Source organism: Zootoca vivipara, chromosome 14, assembly GCF_963506605.1.
Source record: "Zootoca vivipara chromosome 14, rZooViv1.1, whole genome shotgun sequence".
In the NCBI taxonomy this organism is placed as follows: Eukaryota; Metazoa; Chordata; class Lepidosauria; order Squamata; family Lacertidae; genus Zootoca; species Zootoca vivipara.
Window position 1 is genome coordinate 36,232,051 of NC_083289.1, and position 26,119 is coordinate 36,258,169.

At 42.4% G+C, this 26,119-nt stretch overlaps 1 protein-coding gene across 4 annotated transcripts in view; it reads left to right on the forward strand.

Moving 5' to 3' along the window:
- CAPN15 (calpain 15) overlaps positions 1 to 26,119 on the forward strand; it is a 92,064-nt gene that overhangs the window by 15,794 nt on the left and 50,151 nt on the right. For 2 of the 4 annotated variants that reach the window (XM_035130611.2, XM_035130612.2), the window contains exon 2: positions 17,020 to 17,334. The exons of 1 other annotated variant lie outside the window; for it this stretch is intronic. In XM_035130611.2, the coding sequence (XP_034986502.2) occupies positions 17,159 to 17,334 (176 nt within the window). In that variant the 5' untranslated portion in view covers positions 17,020 to 17,158. Of the gene's footprint in view, positions 1 to 7,287; positions 17,335 to 26,119 lie in introns of those variants that run through there. One more of the 4 variants, XM_060283016.1, reaches the window with a different exon arrangement.

The window sequence follows — 26,119 nt, forward strand, 5'->3', positions numbered from 1 at the left end:
GTGAGAATAAAGTTGGGGGGGGGGGGACATGCATGCTGCTCTGAGCTCCATGCAAGAATGGCATAAACATGTAATAAAAGGAATACCAGCGGAATTTCAGCCAATTGCACTTGGTTGTTTTTGGAGATGTATTTGGGATTTTTTGCCCTATTTTCTTTATTTTTGTAATACACTGTTTGAGTCTTAATGAAGTAACACTCCTCTATGTTGTATTCAGCCCATAGTACTTAGGATTTCTCTCTCTCTGTGTGAGAGAAATTACCAATATGAAAATCCTTCTCTTGCTTTTGTGAGAGATGGTGTCCTTGTGGTAGGTGGAGCCTTCTGTTCCATTTTGTATGCATATGGTAGTTCTTAATTAAATTGTCACCTTCCTCTGTCTAAAGTTAACCTTACCTCTGTGCCAGCTTGAGACCGGCCCTCTCAGAGATATCAACTGTCTGAAATCTAGGACAGCAAGTAGGAAATTATAACATAGTGAACGATTTGAGTTGGGAGATGACAGCAATATTGAAACACTGGGATCAGAAACGAGGTTTCTTTATATTAACTACCTCATAAAGTATATTTTAAAACAAGTTGTTGTTGGCGGCATCCGTCTGTCTCGTACAGAGTATAGCTTTGTACACAATATATGGACATAAACAGAACTGTGAACCAGTGTGGTCCAGTAAGTAGTCCAGAAAGAAGTAGGTTCAATTCCTGATCAGTTATTCTCAGTCTCACTACTATTTATGTAAATTTGGGATATTCATTACCTACTTCATACATATGTTGAGGCAAAAGTAAAGCATTTGTGCCTTTTTAAGGATGTAGAGCAGTTTTACAATAATTACGATGGGCAGCATGACTTATATGAATCTTGGCATCTTCCTTGCAAATAGACAAGACAAACTACTGTCATATTTGTAGTTTTGAGTTTTCCAAAGACCATTTGATAACAAATTCTGAGGAAGAATAATGCCTGATCTTATGAGATCACCTGCTGTGTGAGGGTGTTAATGGAGACTGGGGATTTTGGCTCTGCGAGGCTGGGTGATCTTATGTGTGTATGTGTAGCCTAACACTAGGAATGTGAAGGATTCCTTTGGGGAAAAAACTATATTTGCCTCCCATGTATTTCATTTATTTACATTTCCCCCAAAATATATCTTGAGCAGGTTTTGAAAGCTAATTGGGCTCAATGAATTTCTAAAGAGTGTTCCATGATTGTGGGATACGAAATACCTTTTTATGTGCCACGTCTGTCCTCAAAGGAGAGCAGCACATATGTGTAATAAATATCCACATGTGATATTTAAATGGCAGTCGGTGTGTGTGTGTGTGTGTGTGTGTGAGAGAGAGAGAGAGAGAGAGAGAGAGAGAGAGAGAGAAAGAAAGAAAGAAAGAAAGAGAGAGAGAGATTGTTGAAAATGTAAAGAGATGATGACAAATTCCCATGTAGACATGCAGCAGGATAAAGTGGAAGGATGGGCTGTGCCACTTAAGACTGCAATTACGGGAATGACATGTCCGAATGTTTTCCTACATTGCAAATACCCTGTGCCTAGAAAACAAGTAAAGTGTGCAAAGGGGTGGTTAGAATCTTTCTCCCTGATGCGTTAGCTTCTTACTTGCAAAGATTTTTAACAAAACGAACACAGGCCAGCATTAAAGAAACTTTCAGTCAGAATTGGTGCTGCCCATTCTGCTGCCTCAGTCTCACCTCATTCTGCTGCATGTGTTGATGCAGCCACTGCTGCTTTTCATCTAGACTAGTATCTGTTCCTTGTCGTCGTCATCATCCCCCCACAAGAGAATTTGGTGTATTACTCTTCCAAAAACTGGCTTGCGTTGCGAATGAGAAGCCTGTTTATTTCTTCTCAGGCTGCCTGTTTGTATAGCTGGTGCCCCAAGCTATTTTCTCATACATAACTTCATAAACAGACTTATTGGCAACACTGTGCTGCTTTAGAACAAGACACACCTTTTACTGCTGTGTTGGCTTTCCTTATCTTCCTTATTGATGTATGTTCATCATGTTGCCCTCTAAACTTTAGCACTATGAATGCTGATGACGAGTGCACCTGAGATGAACCAGGAACACACATATATTGACTTAGAATTTTATTTTATTCTATTTGCATTTCTGATTATAGATCATACTGGATTCTGGAGATTTGGAAAAGGTATAGCGTTAATGATTTTAGCAAGTTAGATTTAATTTACCTTTACTCTTGTTGGTGAATTTAAGTGAGAAAGGGGAAAAACAACATATTTGAATTTCTGCAAGTCTGTTTTCATCTGTAGCTTCTCAGCTATGAAATATTTCCCTCAGTTTTGTACAAGACTTTGTCCTAGGAAATAACACCTTTCTGTCCCTGGCTTGGGGTCATAGTCCAAAGTGTCACTTTTATGATTGATCACATTTTGGTCCACTCTTTCTTCAAGCAGCAGAAGTTTCATTTTAACATCACAAACAACTGCTTGAGATAGTAAAATAAAAAAATTCCTTCAGTAGCACCTTAAAGACCAACTAAGTTTTTATTTTGGTATGAGCTTTCGTGTGCATGCACACTTCTTCAGATACAGTGAAATGGAAGTTTCCAGGCACTTATGTAGAGAAGGGGTGGGGAGGGGTGGGGATGGGGATGGGGGATCACTCAGAAGGGTGATCCCCCATCCCCATCCCCACCCCTCCCCACCCCTTCTCTACATAAGTGCCTGGAAACTTCCATTTCACTGTATCTGAAGAAGTGTGCATGCACACGAAAGCTCATACCAAAATAAAAACTTAGTTGGTCTTTAAGGTGCTACTGAAGGAATTTTTTTATTTTACTTCGATCCAGACCAACACGGCTACCTACCTGCTTGAGATAGGCTATCTTGAGGAACAGATGCCAGCCCAAGGCTACTTAGTTTCATGGTCTAGTTGGAATTTAGACCCTGGTCTGTCTCTCTATTCTAGTCTGTATTTGAGGCATAGTTCTTACTGAGATAGTAACCTTGTGTCTGGGCTGGATCACTTTAGACTGGACGGGGTGTGTGTTGTTGCATGACTGATTGCTCCAGCATTCATAAATACTCCTGCAAATAGAAAGCCAACATGCCACGGGGAAGGATTCTGCCAAATCTTTCTCCATAGCATATTAGTTTTCTATGTACAGAGGATGTGCAGTCTGAAACGGTGTAGCCCAGAGACAGTGTTACTACCTCAGTGAAAAGTGGAAACTCTAACTTGCCTCCTTTAGAGAGAAGCTGTATTTGCTGCAAGTGAAGGTTTGCCTTTCATTCGTACTGCCTTTTTATTTTATTTTATTTTTTTAAAAATATACTACAGTCCAGAATAAAATAATGTGCTAAAAAAGTAATAAAATACACAAAAGAAGTAAAATATATACTTCTTTTAAATATAAAATATATGAGGAAATATATGAGGAAGAATATAAAATATATGAGGAAGAATATAAAATATATGAGGAAAACTGGTTTCCTACTGCAGTATCTTGTGTAAAAGAAAGAAAGAAAGAAAGAAAGAAAGGGTGTAGTAGTCATAGATATCCCTTAACATTGCAAGGCCAAATCTGGAGTCAGATTCACTGATACTTGGCTTCATTGTTTGTTGGCTTGTTAGTTGTGTTTTTGCCCTGGCTGCTCTTGGCAGTGTACTGTACAGAGTTCCTGAATGCTGGATCATGGGCAACCCAGTGCAGCAGATATTGTAGGGAGACTGTGCCTGGCTCTTAGTCATGTTTATCTCTTGGCTGCAAATGTGCAATAGCAACAATGCTGCTCTGAACAGACTGGCACAGCCTCAGATGGGGAGGTCTGTAGCTTACCCAATCAGCACCCAGTTGTAGCAGATGAGAGCTGTGCTGTTATTGCAGGAGAAGTGCACCAAGACTGAACTGCATCAAGGAACCGACTAAGCTTGCCTGTCTTCAGGGTTATTGACAACAATGTTGTCATTGTTTGACAACAATATGAAGAAATGAACAAAGTGGAGTAGCTGCCATAACTTTGTTTTCTCAGTCCAGATATTATATAAAACTATACATTCAACCATACCTCATCTAAATACTGGCTTGCTGTTGTTGTTGTTGTTTAGTCGTTTAGTCGTGTCCGACTCTTCGTGACCCCATGGACCATAGCACGCCAGGCACTCCTGTCTTGCACTGCCTCCCGCAGTTTGGTCAAACTCATGTTCGTAGCTTCGAGAACACTGTCCAACCATCTTGTCCTCTGACGTCCCCTTCTCCTAGTGCCCTCCATCTTTCCCAACATCAGGGTCTTTTCCAAGGATTCTTCTCTTCTCATGAGGTGGCCAAAGTATTGGAGCCTCAGCTTCACGATCTGTCCTTCCAGGGAGCACTCAGGGCTGATTTCCTTAAGAATGGATAGGTTTGATCTTCTTGCAGTCCATGGGACTCTCAAGAGTCTCCTCCAGCACCATAATTCAAAAGCATCAATTCTTCGGCGATCAGCCTTCTTTATGGTCCAGCTCTCACTTCCATACATCACTACTGGGAAAACCATAGCTTTAACTATACGGACCTTTGTCGGCAAGGTGATGTCTCTGCTTTTTAAGATGCTGTCTAGGTTTGTCATTGCTTTTCTCCCAAGAAGCAGGCGTCTTTTAATTTCGTGACTGCTGTCACCATCTGCAGTGATCAAGGAGCCCAAGAAGGTAAAATCTCTCACTGCCTCCATTTCTTCCCCTTCTATTTGCCAGGAGGTGATGGGACCAGTGGCCATGATCTTGGTTTTTTTGATGTTGAGCTTCAGACCATATTTTGCGCTCTCCTCTTTCACCCTCATTAAAAGGTTCTTTAATTCCTCCTCGCTTTCTGCCATCAAGGTTGTGTCATCTGCATATCTGAGGTTGTTGATATTTCTTCCGGCAATCTTAATTCCGGCTTGGGATTCATCTAGTCCAGCCTTTCGCATGATGAATTCTGCATATAAGTTAAATAAGCAGGGAGACAATATACAGCCTTGTCGTACTCCTTTCCCAATTTTGAACCAATCAGTTGTTCCATATCCAGTTCTAACTGTAGCTTCTTGTCCCACATAGAGATTTCTCAGGAGACAGATGAGGTGATCAGGCACTCCCATTTCTTTAAGAACTTGCCATAGTTTGCTGTGGTCGACACAGTCAAAGGCTTTTGCATAGTCAATGAAGCAGAAGTAGATGTTTTTCTGGAACTCTCTAGCTTTCTCCATAATCCAGCGCATGTTTGCTATTTGGTCTCTGGTTCCTCTGCCCTTTCGAAATCCAGCTTGCACTTCTGGGAGTTCTCGGTCCACATACTGCCTAAGCCTGCCTTGTAGAATTTTAAGCATAACCTTGCTAGCGTGTGAAATGAGCGCAATTGTGCGGTAGTTGGAGCATTCTTTGGCACTGCCCTTCTTTGGAATTGGGATGTAGACTGATCTTCTCCAATCCTCTGGCCATTGCTGAGTTTTCCATACTTGCTGGCATATTGGGTGTAGCACCTTAACAGCATCATCTTTTAAAATTTTAAATAGTTCAGCTGGAATATCATCACTTCCACTGGCCTTGTTATTAGCAGTGCTTTCTAAGGCCCATTTGACTTCACTCTCCAAGATGTCTGGCTCAAGGTCAGCAACCACACTACCTGGGGTGTACGAGACATCCATATCTTTCTGGTATAATTCCTCTGTGTATTCTTGCCACCTCTTCTTGATGTCTTCTGCTTCTGTTAGGTCCTTACCACTTTTGTCCTTGATTATGGTAATCTTTGTACGAAATGTTCCTTTCATATCTCCAATTTTCTTGAACAGATCTCTGGTTTTCCCCATTCTATTGTTTTCCTCTATTTCTTTGCATTGCTCATTTAAGAAGACCCTCTTGTCTCTCCTTGCTGTTTTTTGGAAATCTGCATTCAGTTTCCTGTATCTTTCCCTATCTCCCTTGCATTTTGCTTGCCTCCTCTCCTCCGCTATTTGTAAGGCCTCGTTGGACAGCCATTTTGCTTTCTTGCATTTCCTTTTCCTTGGGATGGTTTTCGTTGCTGCCTCCTGTATAATGTTACGAGCCTCCATCCATAGTTCTTCAGGCACTCTGTCCACCAAATCTAAATCCTTAAACCTGTTCCTCACTTCCACTGTGTATTCATAAGGGATTTGATTCAGATTGTATCTTACTGGCCCAGTGGTTTTTCCTACTTTCTTCAGTTTAAGCTGGAATTTTGCTATAAGAAGCTGATGATCTGAGTTACAGTCAGCTCCAGGTCTTGTTTTTGCTGATTGTATAGAGCTTCTCCATCTTTGGCTGCAGAGAATATAATCAATCTGATTTCGATGCTGCCCATTTGGTGATATCCATGTGTAGAGTCGTCTCTTGTGTTGTTGGAAGAGAGTGTTTGTGATGACCAGCTTGTTCTCTTGACAGAACTCTATTAGCCTTTGCCCTGCTTCATTTTGAACTCCAAGGCCAAACTTGCCAGTTGTTCCTTTTATCTCTTGATTCCCTACTTTAGCATTCCAATCCCCTGTAATGAGAAGAACATCCTTCTTTGGTGTCATTTCTAGAAGGTGTTGTAGGTCTTCATAGAATTGGTCAATTTCACTTTCTTCAGCACCGGTAGTTGGTGCATAAACTTGGATTACTGTGATGTTAAAAGGTCTGCCTTGGATTCGTATCGAGATCATTCTGTCATTTTTGAGATTGCATCCCATTACAGCTTTTGCCACTCTTTTGTTGACTATGAGGGCCACTCCATTTCTGCTACAGGATTCTTGCCCACAGTAGTAGATATGATAGTCATCCGAACTGAATTCGCCCATTCCCTTCCATTTTAGTTCACTGATGCCCAGGATGTCGATATTTATTCTTGTCATCTCATTTTTGACCACATCCAGCTTACCTCCACTCATGGTTCTTACATTCCAGGTTCCTATGCAATATTTTTCTTTACAGCATCGGACTTTCCTTTCGCTTCCAGGCATATCCGCAACTGAGCGTCCTTTCGGCTTTGGCCCAGCCGCTTCATCAGCTCTGAATCTACTTGTACTTGTCCTCCGCTCTTCCTCAGTAGCATGTTGGACGCCTTCCGACCTGAGGGGCTCATCTTCCAGCGTCATAACTTTTATATGCCTGTTGTCTTTGTCCATGGAGTTTTCTTGGCAGGGATACTGGAGTGGCTTGCCAGTTCCTTCTCCAGGTGGATCACGTTTAGTCAAAACTCTCCACTATGACCTGTCCATCTTGGGTGGCCCTGCATGGCATAGCTCATAGCTTCTCTGAGTTATTCAAGCCCCTTCGCCACGACAAGGCATTGATCCATGAAGGGGCTTGCTAGCCTATTTCAAATATGGTTTGTGGTTCAGAGTTGCTGCCTTATTCACAGATCATTGCTGCATTTGAATGCAAGGTTCGATCGTGGTTCAGTGGAAGTGGAAGCCACCTGGGCATTAGGTGTCATGTAATTTAATTCATGGTTTTGATGAACTCATGAACCTATATGAGTTATATGGTCAAAGTAGGACTCACATGGTGCCATTTTGTATATGTCTGCTCATTTCAGTGGGACCAACTTCTTTGCAGGTATGTATAGGCTTGCAGCCTGAGATGGATCTTAAAGTTTGTAATAGCATAGTACGCAGGGCCAAGTTGCTTTCTTTTGTGCGAAGATTTCTCCTAACAAGACTTCTCCTGTCAAGCCTTGGTAGCATTTAATAGCATACCCCTACTGCATAGATTAAAGCTTTCAATCATATAATGCATCTGGTTTCAACAACTTAAGAAACATTTATGGCTATGGAGCTGATTTTATGGCTATTTCTTCTGCAGATCAGGTGAAACAGTGAAGGTGTGTCATAAGGGACAGGAGCAAAAAACTCTAGAAGTTGAGATTTTTAGATTATGAAATGCTTGTAGAGGCTGTGTAGAGTGGGGAACCAATTTTCTAATGCAGGCTGCATTCTGGCAGGTAGTCACACCAGAGCTAAAAGTGTGCAAGCTGTCACTTTTTCTTTCCAACACCTTCTTTTCTCTCTCTCTCCTTTTAAGGCACAGTTCACTCTTGTCAAAGTTCTGAACTGAACACTTGCTGAGAGCTTCTTCCCCACCATCAGCCCAACTGTTTTGACTCTTCCCTCTATTTTCCTCCCTTGCTCCTCTCCTCTAGGCTTCCTCCACCTGCATGAAATTAGGCCAAGGGCTGAATGTAACCCTTGAGCTGCAGGTGGGGAACCCCTGCTAAATAGCATGGCCATGGATGGTTTTATTTCCTCTTCTTTGTGTGTGCATGTGTGGGAGCTGCTTAAATTGTTGCTGGGTAGCTAATGAGCCAAACCATGCCAGCCCACACACACTTTTTGTTAACAGCACACTAAAATAAGAAAATCCCTGCACAGTTGGCTAATAAACTAGAAAATATGAGGTGCCCTGATGCCCCTCATTGGAATAATGTTAATTGGCTTAGTAGAGCACAGGCTTCTACAGTATTTATTTATTTTGTTGTTGTTAAAATTATGTATTGGGTTCTGTTTAATCACTGGCAGCTTGCTTAGCTCTCAGAATGAACTTCCAGCTTCTAAATTGGTAGCAAAAGTGTTTTTCTATAGGTGTTAATAAGAATTTCCTTTTTTGTTTTATTGCATGTTGGTTTAGATAGGAATAGAAATATAAGAAGCCGCTGTATACCGAGACAGACCATTGGTTCGCCAAGCTCAGTATTACCTACTCTGACTGGCAGCAGGGTTTTTTGGCGGGAGTTTCTCCCAACCCTCTCCTTAGTCATCACAGACTGAATCTGGGATTTCCTGCACTCAAGGCAAATTTTCTGCTATTGAGCTATGGTCCTTCCTCAGAAACCCAACATAAGCAGGAACAGTCCTGCTTAGTATCAGATGCAATCCTCAGGCTCTTAGCTTGAGGAAATCTGAAAGCTTTATTCAAGAAATCAGAACAAGGTCTCAGCATTAGCTCAAAGTACAGGATACAGTATTCATAAGGCTTCAACAGACCTCTAGGTTGAATGACAAGGCGATAGCTAAGACCTCCTGCTCTACTTTCTAAAGAGAAGGCAGGATCAAGTCATTCATGTGGTTCTCATTCCAAGCAAGAAAACTAAGAGTGTTTTTTATTTTCATACGTGCTGTACGCCCATGATCCAATCTGATTTGGACACTGCCCTGGAATTATTTTTGCAGTGTCTCTTTCTAGTCACTTTTAACAGTTCTAGTTAACTTGTGGGTGGTGAGTTGGTGCTTGCAGAAGTTTCAGGAGCCTTTTATTTACCTCCTCTGTGCTTGAGAGCTTGCTGTTTTTTATGTTTGAAACAAAAGTTCTAACTCAACTGACCTTGGTGCTGATCAGCTTTTGAATACAAAACACTTCACTTTTGTGATTCTGTCTGTGTTGAAGATGATTGCCACTCCTCCAGAATGTTTGTGAAATGTAAGTGTTGTTAACGCAGTACTGTATTGACAATCCCGCCCCCCCTTGAGAATATAGTATCTAGTTCCTCAAAGAATCCTTAAATGCTACTAGCAATTGGCAGGGCATCTAAGGGTGTGTGTGCTTTGAAGTTCTCCAGTTCAGCTTCCTCTGGTCTTTCAGGTTATCACCTAAAAATTCTTATTGCAATTGTGGTTAAATTTATCTTCTAAAAAATATGCTCCCTACCATTCACCACGGATCACTGTGTGGATTACAACATTATTATATTGCTTTAATAATGTTGGAATTGGCAATATATTACAAATAAAACTATCATGTAAAAACTGAACATTATTAACAGTAAATACAAACAGACTTAAAAGCAGCAGTGCTGCTAAAATAGTCAGTAAAACAGGTTAGAAGCCATTAGGTGTCTGGGCAAACACAAATGTTTTCACCTAGCTCATAAAAGATACTAAGTCAGCAGTAGTTGAATGGATGTCAGGCGGGAGTTCCTTTGATGAGGTGACACCACCAAAAAGGCCCTATCCCTGGTAAGCACCCACCTAATCTCAGAAGGTGGGGCATTCCACAAAGGTTTCAACAACAGACTTATCCAGGAGCAGGTAGGCCTTCAGTTTTGGGATTTTTAAACTGGAACCAGCATTTATGAATTATGTCCTCATAAAGGACATTGCAGTAACCTAATCTGGATGTTATCAGAGCATGAATGACTTGTGCCCATTTGAGTTCAGGGTACTTCTGTCCCTTGGTAAATGTTGCAAACTTTTCTTGCGTGCTTGAACAGAGCAACCATCACCTCTTCTTGAAAGCTGAGTATTGCAGTGGGCCTTTTTCTGGGCTGCCTTAGTGAAAATGTTTGTTGGTGTGTTCTGGAAATTAAACCCAAGGAACTAGGCCATTTGCTCTGGGAATCATGTTCCTTGGGAATATTGGGAACTGTCAGTTTAATTCTGCATTTGACTGGACATGACTCTCCACTGAAAGCATCTGCTACCTGATTTTTCCAACTAGGGATGCCTGGGAGATTGAACTTGGGACCTTCTGCGTGTAAAGCAGGTGCTCTACCACTGAGATTTGGTCCTTCTCTGTATTCTCTGAAATATGTGGAGACAGACTGCTGTTGCACAATCAGTAGTGAAGGAAAGGCATTCTGTACATGCAAACAGAAAGTTAACGTTCGTTCCTTGGAACACTGTGGAGTATATATTGTAAAGCAGTGGTCCTCAATCCCCGGGCCACAGACCGGTACTGGTCCGTGGATCAATTGGTACCGGGCCACCCAAGGAACATTAAATACAATTAAATTAAAATTATTAAATCAAAACAATCTAAATAAAATATAAACAATCAACGTTCCCCCCCTCAGCGGGCCACCAAACAATCAACGTCCCCCCCTCAGCGGGCCGCAGTAAAATGATCAAACGTTGACTGGTCCGCGGCGATAAAAAGGTTGGGGAGCACTGTTGTAAAGGATATTGTAGAGTTGGAAAAATTCAGAAAAGGGGAGCCAAAATGATCACGAGGGTTGAGCATCTCCCCCTGTGAGGAAAGGTTACAGCATTTGGGGCTTTTTATTTTAGAGATAAGGTGGGTAAAATATGACATTATAAAGCTGTATAGAATTGTGTATGACATGGAGGACTTGGATAGAGGGAATTTTTCCTCCCTCTCTCATGACTGTAGTATTTGTGGACATCCAATGAAAAATAATGTTGGAAGATTCAGGATGGACAAAAGAAAGTACTTCTTAATTAAATGGTTAAATTTGCTCCCACAAGATGCATTCATGGCCAGTAACTCTCCAATGTTGAGGAACTTCCGGGTACCAGATGCTGGAAATTGCAGGAGGGGAGAGTGCTGTTTTACTCAGATCCAACTGGCAGGCTTCCCATAGGCTTTGTGGTGGCCACTGGTCTGATCCAGTAAAGTTTTTCTTATTCTCTTATGTTCTTGATTGGCTTTGGTACCGAACGTGTGCACTCAGGGCAAGTCCTTGTGGTGCCTGGTCCCTAAGGTAGAAAAGATGGGTACCCTTGGACAGTTAGGGATTGGGCAAAGTATTTACTTGGCTCATCCTACTGGTTTTGCCTCTGCAAATACAGACTCCCAGCTTTGGCTAACAACTGCCCCAGGGTTGTACGCAGCTGCTTTAGACCAGTGGGATGCCCCACCCCCTTGGCACGCATTGTGAAAGGCACACTCGTCTCTCTTTACTTGGGAACATCTCGTCTTGGAGGCTACAGGATAAGCAAACTCTGTGATCTACGTATTTACCTCACAGGTGCTCTTAATCAGTACCGGTGTAGAGAAGAGCAGAATAAGACCTGCCGTACTGCCTGCTTGTTACCGCTTTGATTTGTAATCAGTGATGAGTGTGTGGTAACGGAGACCAAAGGGCTGGCTGCTGCTTCCGCCTTGGTCTGAAGAGGGGACTTCAGTGGCAGCAATCAAGTGTGTTCCTCTTGTGGATGCTCTTTTGGGTCTAGGAAATAAGAAGAGCCCCTTGCATGGATGGGACTGGAGAGCTTCCCTGTCTGTCTCCTTTCTCCTAATCTGTTGTAAGTGCTTGTGTGGGGGAAGGAAGGGAGGGAGGAAATGGTTCAGAGAATAGGAAGGAGTAAATTGCTTCATAATAGATCAGTTTATTTGTTCTAGAAACGCTCTTGCAGGCATAATTAACTTTAACACTTGAAACGTAGTAATTATGCATTAAAACCACAAAAGGAAGCAAAATAGGTGCTTAACTATTTGTTTCTATTAGTTAAATCCCCTATTTGTCTTTTTCCATTGTTGCTGCAGCATTGGGTCTCCCAAATTAGATTAACTCAAGCAGTGATTTATTTAGTTATATTGGTTCCCCACACCCTAATGCAGAGATATTCTTTAGATGTGTGTTTTCTGCAGTTCCCATTATTGCTTGTTAAATATTTAGCAAATCTTATTTTTGCCACTTCATGTCTTTGTGTGGCCTCCCCTCTGGTCCCCATGAATTTTGCAGGCCACTGAACCCAATACTTTGAATAATGCTCAGCACTGTTCTAGGTGTTTTTCATCTTCACAGCCCTGTGCAAACAATAAATCAACACACAAACTGCAGTGAGACAGGCATATAATTACTTAGAACCTATATTACTTTACCTGTTGGTTTTATTTTGGCAGAGGATAGATTGCGATTAAAACATCACCAGGATGCACACACAGCCCTAGGCTTTTGTTCTCAAGCAGGTACAGATTCTTTATACTTCAGAAACGATGGGAAGTTTACTTCCCTGGTAAATTATATGAGTCTTTGTGTGTCTACACACATCCCTAAAAGTGTAAAGTGTGAATATGGCAAACATGTCCTATACTACACTTCTTAGGGAAATGAGGTTAGCTGTGACTTCACGTTCCATGGCAAATCTTGGTTTTCTCCAGCGTAATGTGTGAAATGACCTTGGGTATATGTTTTGATTGATCAAACAGTGGGTTAATTGTTGGTTTTGAACTGGTTTTGAACTTGTTCAGTTTTAAACTTGCTGTGTAATCTTAGCCCTGTCTCTCATCCTAGCCAACCTTGCAGTGTGGTTGTAAGGATCAATGGGGCCAATCCGTGGTTTTGCTGCCCTGAGCTCCTTGGGGAAAGGTCAGGATATAAATGTGGGAAGAAATCAATGATCCAGAAAAGCATAGTGTTTCAGTATCAGTGCTGCAGGCAAGTGGTTTCTCCCACCACCACCACTTTTTCTTTTCTAGTCTCTCTCTGGGGCCTGTAAAACCATGTTGTGAGTCAATGTAGACCTTACAATTTCTCGCAACTCAGTTCTTTTGACCTCTGTTTCTTGCCCTTGGAGGCAAGAGTTGAGATTCCTCCAGTGAGACTGTATTTTTTATTTAATCATCTCCAACACTTTTTCAGACTTTGTGGCCTGTTATAACAAAGTTTGGGAAACCTCTAGACAGTGTAACTCTCAAACCTGGAGTGCATTATGCTTTTGACTAGATGAAGCAGATTTCCTGGAGCACATGGCCTGAAAAGTAGTCCTGTATTACTGAACGGTATTTGAGACTTGCAGCTTAGCTGGGTTATCCTGTACTGTACCTACTATTTATAGATTGCTCTTCCTGCACCCAGCTCTCATCTCTTTGCAGAGCTTTTCTCAGCAATGTTAAAGCAGGTTGTTCCCCTTCTGTCCTGCAGTACACTCGCATGCTCAGCAATGGATTCTTACTTTCTTTTTAAGGGAGAGAAATAAGCAGCAATGCATTTTGTTGCTTGCATACTTGCTGGTCTGTCAGGCAGTGTATGTCTCAGTTAGCCAAATCTGCAGAGCTTATCTTTTATGTACAGCAAGATGGGTGCATTTCTTGGTCTTTCTAGCTCAGGCAAGAGTGCTGAGAGATTTGTGAAAGTGTTGGTTTTGAACTATTTTTGAATGGTATAGCACTATTCTAGAAAGGCTTTAACCATTGTTTGAGCCACTACCTCTTGCTTGTTGTTGGTGCAAGTTGGGTTTCCACACACTATATCCTTTTTATTATTTTGAGCGTCAGGAGGAAAAACTCATTTTGGTCCCTGGTATATCTTTGTCCATGGTTGCCCTGCTATCCAGTAGGGTACATAAAATTTCTTAATGGGGTTCCATGGTGGCGGTGGGGTAGAATATGTGAAGGCTAACTGGTGCATCAGGACTTCTTAAAGTGTTGACACTCTAAGCTCCTCAAGCAGTTGCAAACTGCATCTGCACACAACCAGTCCCTGCTCTTTTCAATTTTCTTGCTTGTTCTAGGAGACCGGGGGGGGGGGGAGTTGGTTGCAGCAGGAAGGAGAGACTACCTGGACTCTTCAGCAGCCCATCTCAACTGCCTCTTCCCCCCCCCCCTTCTCTCCAGCTTCCTCTTCAGCCTCAGAGTCTGAACTGCTCTCTGCCACAGCCTCTTCCTGCTCACTAAACCACTTCTCCCTCTGACCACTCATCATCATCAGATGATGCCTCCCACCTCTCCTCTGCATTCAGCAGTCCTTGTCTAGAGAGGTGCCATTTGGACATCCCTTCAGGAAGCAAATGTCTTGGGTTGGCACTGTCTTCATCTTTTAGTGCAATGGGACAAAAAGAAATAATTTTGAAACATCAATTCATTATCAGTAGCGCCTTTGTGGGAGAACTCTTTTCCTCCATGTGGTAACAGGAGTCTAAGGGACTGCTGTAGATTCTAGGTGCTCATTCACACAAAAAATAATTTTTATCAACCCCTTTCATTGCAAAGAGACGCTATTGCTTGAACATTTCTCTTATTTATAGCTCATTTCTTACCACAGCTCATTTGTGCCTCTCTCTCTAAATCCTGGTGGGAAACTGAATAAGCTCAACAGTGGCATTTTTTCTTCTCTTCCTCATTTCTTTATTTATACTGTACTAATTGTTGGCTTGCTCTTTTCCCTTCCAACACAAATCTTGACACTAAAGGTTTTCTCCCCCGCCCCCACATAAGAAAAGGCACCTGCCTATTCTCACATACCTATTTAATCCCTGATGCTGTCCTTATTTTCAGAAAGTTTGACTCACTAAGGTGTGAGTCAGGAAAATGGAAGCAATGTGGGCCTGCTTGAAATGCTTACTTATGTGGCTAAGCTAGATGGTTGGTGGCAGTGTTAGACATTAGCCAGGCACCAGGCATGTTTTGCTACTGGTGCAGGTCCAATTGTGAACATGTGGAGATCTCTGGATGCCTGGTTGGCGACTGACATCACCATCTGGCAGGCCTCTCCAGCTTTCTTAAGCAGATAATCAGGAGGGCTTATTTATTGCATTAATCTCCGACCTTTTTCCTCCAAGGAGTACATGGTTCACCCCATTCCTTCATCACTCAGTAGGTGTTTGAACCCTGATCTCCCAGGCCCTAGTCTGACACACTAACCACTACACCACGCTGGCTTCATAGAGTACTTCTGCTATGGGGCAGCTCTATAAATTAAGTAGGTAAATAAATATGAGAAAAGCAAAATGTCACTTAGAGAAGGGTCAGAAGTATTTTCCTTGAAGCTTGAATTTGTTTTCTACTGGATTATTTTATTTGGTAATTTAATGTGTTGTAAACCGCTTTGATATTTTCCCTTTAAAATATAAAGCAGTATAGAAATTAACAACAACAACAACAACAAATTTCACTGGAGAAAAGTGCCCGCACATTCTGTTGCAGCAACCATAACCTCAGTTTAAGGTGCCATTTGGCGATTAGCTTATATATCTTGAGTTTCTAACACTGGTTGGTGGCAAACCTGGATACAGGAATTTGGGCTGCTGCTGCAAAGCAAGTCGTGTGTATGTTGATGCCACCAAATTTCCAAGCGGCCATGGAGAAGTAGTAACACTGAACTTCAGTGGTGGCTGCTAGAGGTTTGAGAAGCCACTGAATCTGCTGAAGGTTTTCTGCACTTTTCCAACTCCTTTCAGCTTCCTGCCTGACTCTTAAATACATGTGCAAATCTGAGATTGTTAAAGTGAATCCAGATGTTCTGCCTGTTAGCCATGAGCCAGCCAAGCTGGTCCATACAACTCTCGGAAGGGAAGGAAGGAAGCAGCAGATGGAGTGCACTCTCTTCCATGATGCTGTTGTGCTTCCTTCCATCCATCCATGGTGGTGAAAGGACAGGTCAAACCATTATTTTTTTCAGCATGGTCAAGCTTCATCTTCCATTTGGGTCGGCTCATGAGCAACAAGCTCATCCTGCCTATGGGGAATATGTGCTGCATAGGATGAGTGGTGTAGCAGGCATGAATTATTGAGATTGAGTCTTGCTATATGCATGTGCATTTTACAGTGGTACCTCGGTTTGTCTGTACTTAAACTGAAGTGTACTTAACCTGAAGCGAACTTTCCCATTGAAAGTAATGGAAAGTGGATTAATCCGTTCCAGATGGGTTTGCCAGACCTCCTTATATTTATACTAGAGTACCAGACCTCCTTATATTTGTATTGGCTACCCCAGTGGTTTTCAAACTTTATTCTTTCAGGAAACATTTTCCAAATTGTCTTGGTCTGCTGAGGAACCACAGTACATCTACCCCTGAGTGTTTCAGAGGATTCTGGGAGTGGGGGTGGGGTTTCTTTTGGGGGTGTGTTTGTCTCTTCCATTCACACTGAGTAGGCTTGCTAAGCGCCATGTGAGTTTGCCCACCATTTGCTTGCTACTGTGCTCTTTTTCAGGGAGGTTTGTCTGCTATTACTGACCTTCCCACTGAGTTTCCCCTGTATACATCTAAGAAATCTCAGGTTTCCCCAGAACACAGTTTGAAAACCACTGGGCTACCCTGTTCCCACATGCATACGGAAGGAAGAATGGTTAAACTGGCCAACAGAACTTGGGAATAGGCCCTTTATATTATGTAGCCAAAGTAGCACCGTCCATTCTCTTCCTCCGACCCATCACACATTTAAGTTTGTATAGACTGGCTTCCTTTGAATGAAGTGTGCCATGTTAGTAGGCTAGCTAGGGCACCACGTCTGTTATTAACAGGCTTTTAGAAATGTCACTTCATTGGTTTAAATCATACCTTATTTCTTTCTTTCTCTCTCTCTCCTCTCCCTTTCCTCTTGTTTTGTGTTCTTTTTCTTTTTTCAATCAGCACCAGCTTTCCTTTCTCCAGTGTTGGGAACTTTTACGCCAGTCCATGCTGCAACTCCTCACCCTTGCGGGCCGACTGCTCATGCCTCTGGCTTGGACCTAACCTATAAATCTTGGCCCAGCCAGGGTTGAGGGGAGCTATGGGCAGCTCAGCTTCATCGCTGGCCGCCGAGACGGAGTCGGACCATGGTTTCACTGGCTCAACCTACCCAGGGCATCTGGCTGCAAGTTGGTATAGGAGTAGCCACAGTGGCCCTGTATGGGAAAGTGCCCTTATAACACGGCAGCATCAGCACGTGAATCACCGGGCACGAAGGTAAGAAAGCAAGGGAAAGAGCTTGATCTCATACCTCTCAGCTCGGTTTGAAACCTAGGATTGTATACCTTGGAGTCTTGTAAGCTCTAGCCATGGTCCAGTTGAAGCCACACCAAAATTTCCACTAACTTCATCTTAGCTAGCTTTGAATAATTGTATCACCAAGAAGCAAAACCTATCTTTTGTTCATTGACCCATATCCATGACGTCATTTCCCCCCAAAGCAAAAAATAAATAATTCCTTTTAACATTGAGACGGTGGGGCAACTGAATTAATAACGTCACATCCTCAACTTGCTGCTTTCACAGACACAAAAACTGCAAGTTGTGTGGAGCGTTTTGACACCTACCCTCCTGTACTGAAGTAGTCATTAGCTGAAATCTTAGTAAAGCCTACCCTGAAGGGGAATTTATCCACATCAATTAAGTCAATTTTTCAGTTCATGGGCAGGGAACTAATTCTTGCCTCTTAGGTTTCAGATCCCCATTTTCTCTAGCATACAACCCAGACTCCAGCCACTGACCTGAAGGACCCTGTGTTAGAGAACACCTTCTCCAGGTCTAGATTTGGATAATGCCACCTGTCATAGCCAAGGCTAACAGATTTTATCTTCAAATTGGAAAGGATATACTTAAAAGGTCCCCATAAACTACTAATATCTAGAGGTGTTGTTTTCATGACAAATGTCCCTGACAAGGCAGAATTGTGGAGAGTTACTGGTAACTCTTAAGATTTAACCCTTTGTGAAACCTACTAATCAAACCGCTGACGAATAATAATTAAAAAATGCTTGTTCACCTCATCACTCCCTCCAATGAAGGTTTGCCTTCATGGTTAGGGACTTTTTTTAGGTTGAAAGGTATGTCGAAAGCATCTAACAGTGTGCTGCCCGGGGAGCCTTGGCTGTTAAAAGCTGCCGTGTTGTGTATGCTAAGAATATTGGAGCCTCTGATTAATGCTTGCTTTTTATAGCTTTTCTTCCTGCTTGTTGAATGACTGTGTGCCTTCCTTAGCTTGTATGGAGACTGCCATCTGTTTAAAAACAGCAGCTTGCTTCTGTCCCTGAGTTGCTTGGGTTGAAAAACATTTGTTTTATGCTGTGTGTGTATGCCTCATGCCTGTTGCTTGTGGCCTCTTGCCTGTTGATACCAACTCCAAGGATTTTGCTGCTTGCATCTTCTCTAGAACAGGCTTGGAGGAGTGTATGTGGCAAATTAATCCCACAGTTTTGCACTTTACAGCTTGGTCTTGAATTTCCTGCCAGTGTTTCAGTGGTTGCAACTCTGGCATGTTTTGTATCATGTAACCAGCATGTTGGTAATATTAAGAGGAAGTTTTGTATAACTGCTGATAGTTCCCTAATACGTGCCTTTTGTATTGCTTTCCTTTTTGACTGAGCTTTTAAAACTTCCTGTGATGAAGAGGAAGAAGAAGGACACAGATGAAGTGACAAGTCCTACAGAAATACACTTTTGAATACTGAGAACTGAGATGGGAAAAGCATAGAGTATAGCCAACAGGATAGCAAATAGCAATAAGTTTTAGCAAGAATCCAGGAGTTTTGTCCTCTGTTTGTACAACCACTTCGGATTCTATGGGTAGCTTCTGCTAGCAATTTCAAATATCGAGTTTTGTGTGCTTAAAAACTTGTATGCTGACGTAGGGCATTGTGGGACACTGCAATTTTTATTTAATACTGCTACCTGCTTGGCTTTGACAGTGGCAACAGTGTGATTGCTGCCTATAAATGCAAGACTAGTTTACTTGTGGGTGAGGTGTTTTGCACAACTGCTGGGGAGAGAAAAAGCTGCTTTGTCTAACTAGTGTATCAAAGCAGAACTATTGATGTAACATGAATTTTGCATGCATCCTACATGCACAAGTTACGGCCAACTATCACAGGGAGGTTTAATTGATTCTTAGCCTTCATGATGGCTTGCTTGTTCATTTATTATGATTTGATCTTGCCCTTCTTTGGAGTTCAGGATCATGGTGGACACAGTGTGCCGTATTGTTTTCATAGAGAGCCAGTGTGATGGTGTGGCTTGAGTGTCAAGCTAGGAGCATGGAGACCCAGGTTTAGTTCCCAACTCTGCCATAAAGCTCACTGGGTGAATTTGGAACAGTCCATGTCTTCATAGTGTAGCTGAGAAAATAAATAAGTCAGGGGGGAAATGGTTTCTCTCCTCATTGTTTGAAAATATGGCATCTATTTGTTCCTTCTCTTCAGTACTAGTTGGAATACACAAATTCCTTGTGAGGCTGGAGATCAGTTTTAGGGGGCAATAGGTGCGGAGTCATTAGAAGTCAGTTTGGGCAATATTAGCTTGTAGTTGGAAGTTAAGTACTCATTTTCCAAAGTTAAGTTCCATATTCAGGTGGTAGAATATCATTTTTCAATTGATGGTGTATATATTTATGTTTTAAATTAAAATCACAAATAATTGGGTGAGTTCAGTTTGCATTGCAAGGCAGCTGAGATGGTGGTATGGAGTACTTCTTTATGACTTGATCGAGATCTATAAGCAATCACTCAAGCATTAAAAAACCAAGCAGAAGCAGTTTTCCTTTCAACTTTTTTTAACCTGGCTTTTGAATTTTGTGCAGTCAGTCTGAGGCCAGAGATATACTTGGCTATTCCTGTGAATCTCTTATGATTCAGGCCACCCCCAGGAGTTATTCTGCAAGTCTAGAAAGTACATTTCTAATCATTGTTTTTCCAAGGATTCATTAGAACAGTGTTGTGCAGTGATTTCCAGGCAGAGCTTGATAAGGGAGAAGATATTCTCCATTTTGTGTTAGACTAGGATAATGCAGACGGCCTTTAAACAGTTGGGAGGCATCTTGCTTGAGCACAGAGACTGCACTGGAAGCCAATCATGAGCCAGGGGGCAATAGCTAATTTGCATACTTATTGCTACATCATTTGCATGGATGTGGCATTATCCTTGGCCCCTCTGTTGGGGCACTGTGTTGCTCAGCTGATACGGCTCATCCAAAACATGGACTGAGACTAGAAGTGCTTGCTAAAAGATGTTTTCCTGTAGACAGAACACTGTCTATTTAACTTAGTCTACAGTAGAAGATGCCTCTTATTCATTGCGGTGTTTTCCTGTCACTAGTCTGAGGCACTCTGAGCAGCATATGTGGTGTTATATCTCTCCCCTTTTAGACTTTGGTGGAAATGCCCAAGCTCCACCTTTAAATGGTTTTGTTTGAAATTCTGCATGCAGGCAAAAAGAGGTCTCTTTCAGAAAATAATGTTTTGGAATATGTGGGTATATATTTAATCCCCTATCTCAAGAACAGACACTCTCAGTAGGCTGTGGACTCTCCTTCATTGGAGGTTTTAAAGCAGAGGTTGGCCGGCCATCTGTCATGGATGCTTTAGTTGAGATTCCTGCATTGCAGGGCATTGGACTAGATGACCCTCGGGGAATCCTTTCCAACTCTACAATTCTATGATTCTATGAAAATGAGGGGATGCCCATACTGAGGGGTTGTGGTGGTCTTAAGTGATGATTTTCCACTGGTTCCTGTGAGCTGTAATACTCCTTCTATGACACCAGGTTGCTTTTGGCTGTCTCTGTTGGCTAGTGGAGTCTTCATGTCAAAGAGAAGTGCAAGACTCTTCAAATATTTTCTTGGCTGTTTGCTTTGATACCATTATGAATGTTAAATGTAAACATTGGAGAAGTGGAGTCTCTTTAGCGTTCTGACATCTCTTGGTTTGGGGCAGTGATTCCTACATTGGTATGCCAAAGTTCATTGGTATGCCATGGGAAGACTAAAGAGTACATGGAACAAAATAAGACATCATGTTGGATGCAGCCACCACTGGGCCCCTCAAGGTGAGGAGCCTCTGTGCAGCACTGGTTTCCCTGATGCAGCCTGTGCTGCAGCTCATGGGCATGTGAACATCCTCCAGTTTTAATTCAGAAAGAACCAAGCACCTGTGCTCCAGGTATAAAATTAAGTAGAATGTTGAGTCAGAAGTAGTCCCTTTCTTGTACTCCCATTCTGAAACTGATATGTTCACACATGAAATACACATGAAATACTTGAATTGCCTACTGAAAAATCTCATTAAATAGATGTAAAATAAATCATCACCAGAGTCAAACAGTGCAATGAACTTGGTCACCTATTGTGTTCTCCCAGTTTTTAACCTTTAGTAGCCTTAGTCTTAAAACCTCTGGAACCATAAGAGCCATAAACTGTTTTTAAAAAATTGTCGTTCTCATTCTGCTCTGCTCTATTTTAAAAAGCTCTCCTGTTGGTGAGAGGCACTATTTCCATGTTTTTCATTTCAGCCACCTTGGCTCTGGTACTCTTCATGCATGGCTAAATATCCGGCTTCTATAAAGGTGCTTTATTCTTTATTCTCTCTGAGCAAATTGTTTTGCACCTTCGTCTGACTTTTAATCTGTTTATTTTAAATAGCATGAAGCCAGGTACGTGCTCCAAGTCAGGTAGGGCCCTTGTGGAACCCATCAGGAATATGTGTTTCCCTCCCTTCCCCTAAAAACTTTGGAGTACTCAAGTGAATCTGTCTGCATATGGGCAATGCCAGCCAAGATATAAGCATGCGCAGGGGATTTTGCAAATCCCTTGGGATATGCTGTAATTGGCAAATGGCTTCTGCATCTCCCTGCAAAGAACTGGATGAACCCGGGGGACAGATAGTGATTTGAATCAAGTTTGGCATAGTATGTTCCCAGGCTGTGCTGAGTAATCCTGCAATTTTTGATGCTCCAAATGAAAAAAAACAAAACAAGTCTTATGATCTAGCACTAAGATCACACGGAGCACAGGACAGGTCTAGAAGGTCTCACTTTAGCCCACCATGAGCATGTAGTGTAACCTGTCACGCCCTAACAGTGTAACATTTATCTGTATATTGTAGGAGAAGATAGGCAAACTATTTGTTAGGAAAGTGTTTCTGCTGTTATTGTCCTCCTCAATAAGGAGTCTTGGAAAGCTTCTAAGAAATTCCAGCATGCACTGCAATGTAGAATAATACAGTCGTACCTTGGAAGCCGAACGGAATCCATTCCAGAAGTCCATTCAACAAACAGCTTCTGATTGGCCGCAGGAAGCCGCAGAAGCCCCATGTGACGTTCAGCTTCCAAAAATAGTTCGCAAGCCAGAACACTCGCTTCCAGCTTTGCGGCGTTCAGGAGCCAAAACGTTCGAGAACTAAGCTGTTCGAAAACCAAAGTATGACTGTAATAATAATAATAATAATAATAATAAACAAACCATTGCTTTCATCTATGAATCAAAGCAGTGTCAATTACATGGTTGGTTGGCCTCTTGATCAGCAAACCTTTACTCTTTAAAGCTGCCAAGTTTCTTTGGGGTGGCCCTCAATACTTGAATAAACCTGAGACTTTGAAGCTGCACAGAGTTCCTACACAGTAAACTGTTCTTATCTCTCAGTAATATTCAGAAATAGGTATCTAAAAGTGTGGAAAATGAGATTAAGAGTGGGAACCAGTGTGGTGTAGTGTAAAGTCTGGAATGCCACACACTATGACCAAGAAAGTTCCAGCTACAAATCCTGGCTGAGCTATGAAGGTCAGTAAATACCTCTTGGTCTCAAGCCAGTCTTCTACACCTTGGTGCTCTCCTGGTGATTTTAGACTACAGCTCCCATCAACCTCACCCAGAATAGCAAATGGGCAGGGTGTTGTATTCTATCAGCATCTGGAGGGTACCGGGTTGGAGAAATCTAGTCTCGGCTACCTCACAGGGTTACTATGTTGATAATGTAGAGGAGATGGGATGATGAGAACTATTTACGCTGTCTTGAGCTCCTTAGGAGAAGGTCAAAAATACAATTATCTTCATCTTTCCTGAGGCTTCGTTGGGGCAGCAGTCTGAGGTGGCCTAGGAACCTGGGGCCATGAGGCAGCTCAGTACAAGTCCATGAGGAATCAGGACCAGAAAGAGCAATCCAGGAAGTAGCACCATAAAACAAGCTGGGAGTCAGGGCCAGAGAGAGATACCAGAACTAAGCAGGACCCTCCAGAAAGGTCTGGTAGGACTGGAATCTCTTGTAAGTGTATTGCATAACTATGTTTGACATTTGAGCATATCACATTGTTCCTTGCTGTCAACTTTGGTAACTGCGGCTAATTTTCAGCTTAAATGGACATTTGACAACATTTTTCTTGTTGCCATGGGTACTCTGTTGCTCAGAGAGCTGGAAAGTGAACCAGGCACATGTGGAAACCCAGCATTTGAGAGATAGCAGTTTGGCCATCCAGTATGCAAGATGTGGGTGTCTGAAGCCAATGAGTGATGTGCTTCTGCTTAATTTTAATCATTGGCTTTAAAAGTTTCCCAGTTCTGGAGAATGTGGCTATTTTTCACACAAAGCTGGGGAAGTTTCCTGAAGAGAAAGTGCTAATGATATTGCTCACAGGGATAGTTAGAGGTAACATGTGCTAGTGACTGATGTTGGCTTGATAGTCTTGGAAAGCAGAAAGTTGCAGTTCTGTCCACTGATAGGAGAATATTGTAGGAATTGTTACCTTCTGAATTGGCACTGAGCATGTTTACACAGCTTTTATTTAGAGGTACTGCTCCAGTGCATTTGAATTTTCCACCTGCTTTGCATATCTAATATAATTCAGGCCTTTCTGTGTGTTTCCTTGATTGCTTCTCTGATGTACATATGTTTACAAACTGCTGAGTAAGAGAAAAGGATAGTACTTTGCACTCTGGTTATTAGAGGGAAGAGCTAGAGCATCTGCATGCAATGTTCCTGGGTTGAAGCAAAATCATAGTGCTTGCCTAGGGGTTGGGGTGAGCTTTTAGTTGTCAGAGCTATCTCAGATCAAGTTGTCTTGAGGGAAATAAGACTAGTCTGAACTGAGACAGAGCAAGACACCCTTTTTGCTCAGGCCAGTGATCCAGACTGACCTTGAACTTTGATAAGTGACTAATCCGACTGGCTTCCCTATAGTTCCTTCATTTTGTCACTGCTGAGTAGGTGGGTGGCTTGTAGGCTGACTCCCTACCTGACTTCTATCAGTCTTCAGATTCATTATAAGCTTTGAACCCTGAAATTGATCTCCCCAAGCTTCTTCTTTTTCTTGGTCCATCCCCTTTGAAGCACAGAGGATGACCTGGACCAGGAGACTCCATTTCCCTACCTGGTTCTCCCATATCAGAAGTCATGGCTATTTCTGGCTCCTCAAATACAGAAGATTCACTCTGGGGTAGTTCTCTTCATCCCCAACAGGTGCAGAGCAAGGCAACAGCACTTAAAGGCAGGGATGGGGAACCTGTGGCCCCTGATATTTTGGGCTCCAGCTCCCATCAAACCCAGTTAGCATGGCCAAGGATGATGCAAGTTGTAGTCTAGCAATGTCTGGAGGGCTCAGATTCCCCATCTCTGCTTTAAGGACACCGACAGCTCTTCAGATGAAATGGGGTGAACTACTCAGGGACGCGGGTGGTGCTGTGGGTTAAGCCTAGGGCTTGCTGATCAGATGGTTGGCGGTTCAAATTCCTGCGACAGCCCCAGCTCCTGCCAACCTAGCAGTTCGAAAGCACGTCAAAGTGCAAGTAGATAAATAGGTACCGCTGCAAGCAGGAAGGTAAACGGCGTTTCTGTGTGCTGCTCTGGTTCGCCACATGACCTGGAAGCTGTACGCCGGCTCCCTCGGCCAAAAACGCGAGATGAGCGCTGCAACCCCAGAGTTGGTCACGACTGGACCTAATGGTCAGGGGTCCCTTTACCTTTATTCTGGGACTATACTACCCCATATAGCCCATAATGCAGCCATAGCCTACTTTCTTGGTAAGTATACAACAAAAAAGACCTCTTTCTAGGACATTTTCTATGTTCCTTGTTATGTATTCCACAGCACTGTGCCAGGATTATGAGAAGCTGCCATATCTGCATACTATATGGCTTCCAATTTAAGTGCTTTAGCCGCAGTAGACTTCACAATCTCAGCAGCAGTACTTTTATTAGAATATGATTTAGGTAGTGTTAGAAGGAGGCAGCAGTTGTTTTGAGCATCCTTGGAGACAGTGCAGGTTGTCCTGTATTTGAAGAAGCACCTTAGCTTTCTTTGCCTTTTCTTTCTCTTTGCGAGTAGTGATATGTGTTTCATTGTTGCTCTGTGTGTCTTTTTACAGGCCTAAGAGCTTGTGCATCTTTAATGCTGAAGGCCAAAAGGGACTAAGATATACATGAAGGTCAAGGATTCTGTGCCAAATTCTCATTATAGCTTTTTCTACAGGCTCTTTTTGTCGTTTTTTTTTTAAACAGCACCAGCAGCCTCAGCTATATAGTGCATTGCATCTACTAAATTCTGCATGGTATGCAAGATACATAACTGACTTAGTCAGTAATGAAAGCCTAAGTAAAAGGGGCATCTGTTACAGAACCGGTTCTGCCTGTTCAAACTGTTTCTGCAAGCATTCAGACCACACAAAGTTCTTTGGGCATGACCATTTACCACAGGATTAAAGTACAGTAAAATTAATTTTCTATTCTTAAGTCATACAGGCTTGGGTGGCCTGATTGCTCTGAGACTCAAGGAGGTCTCTGACCAAGGTAGTTAATTGGATTGCAAGCACCCTAATTTGGCCCAGTGAAAGATTCCATCTTTTATCTCTTTTGCACCTCTTGTGCTAAAGCAGAAGCAATGTCCCAGTTGGTTTACATAATTATTTCTGTACCCTAATCCAAAAGCTTCACTTGTATAATTTTATTCTTGCAACAACCCTGTTGGTTAGGTTGCAGGCTCATATATACAAATG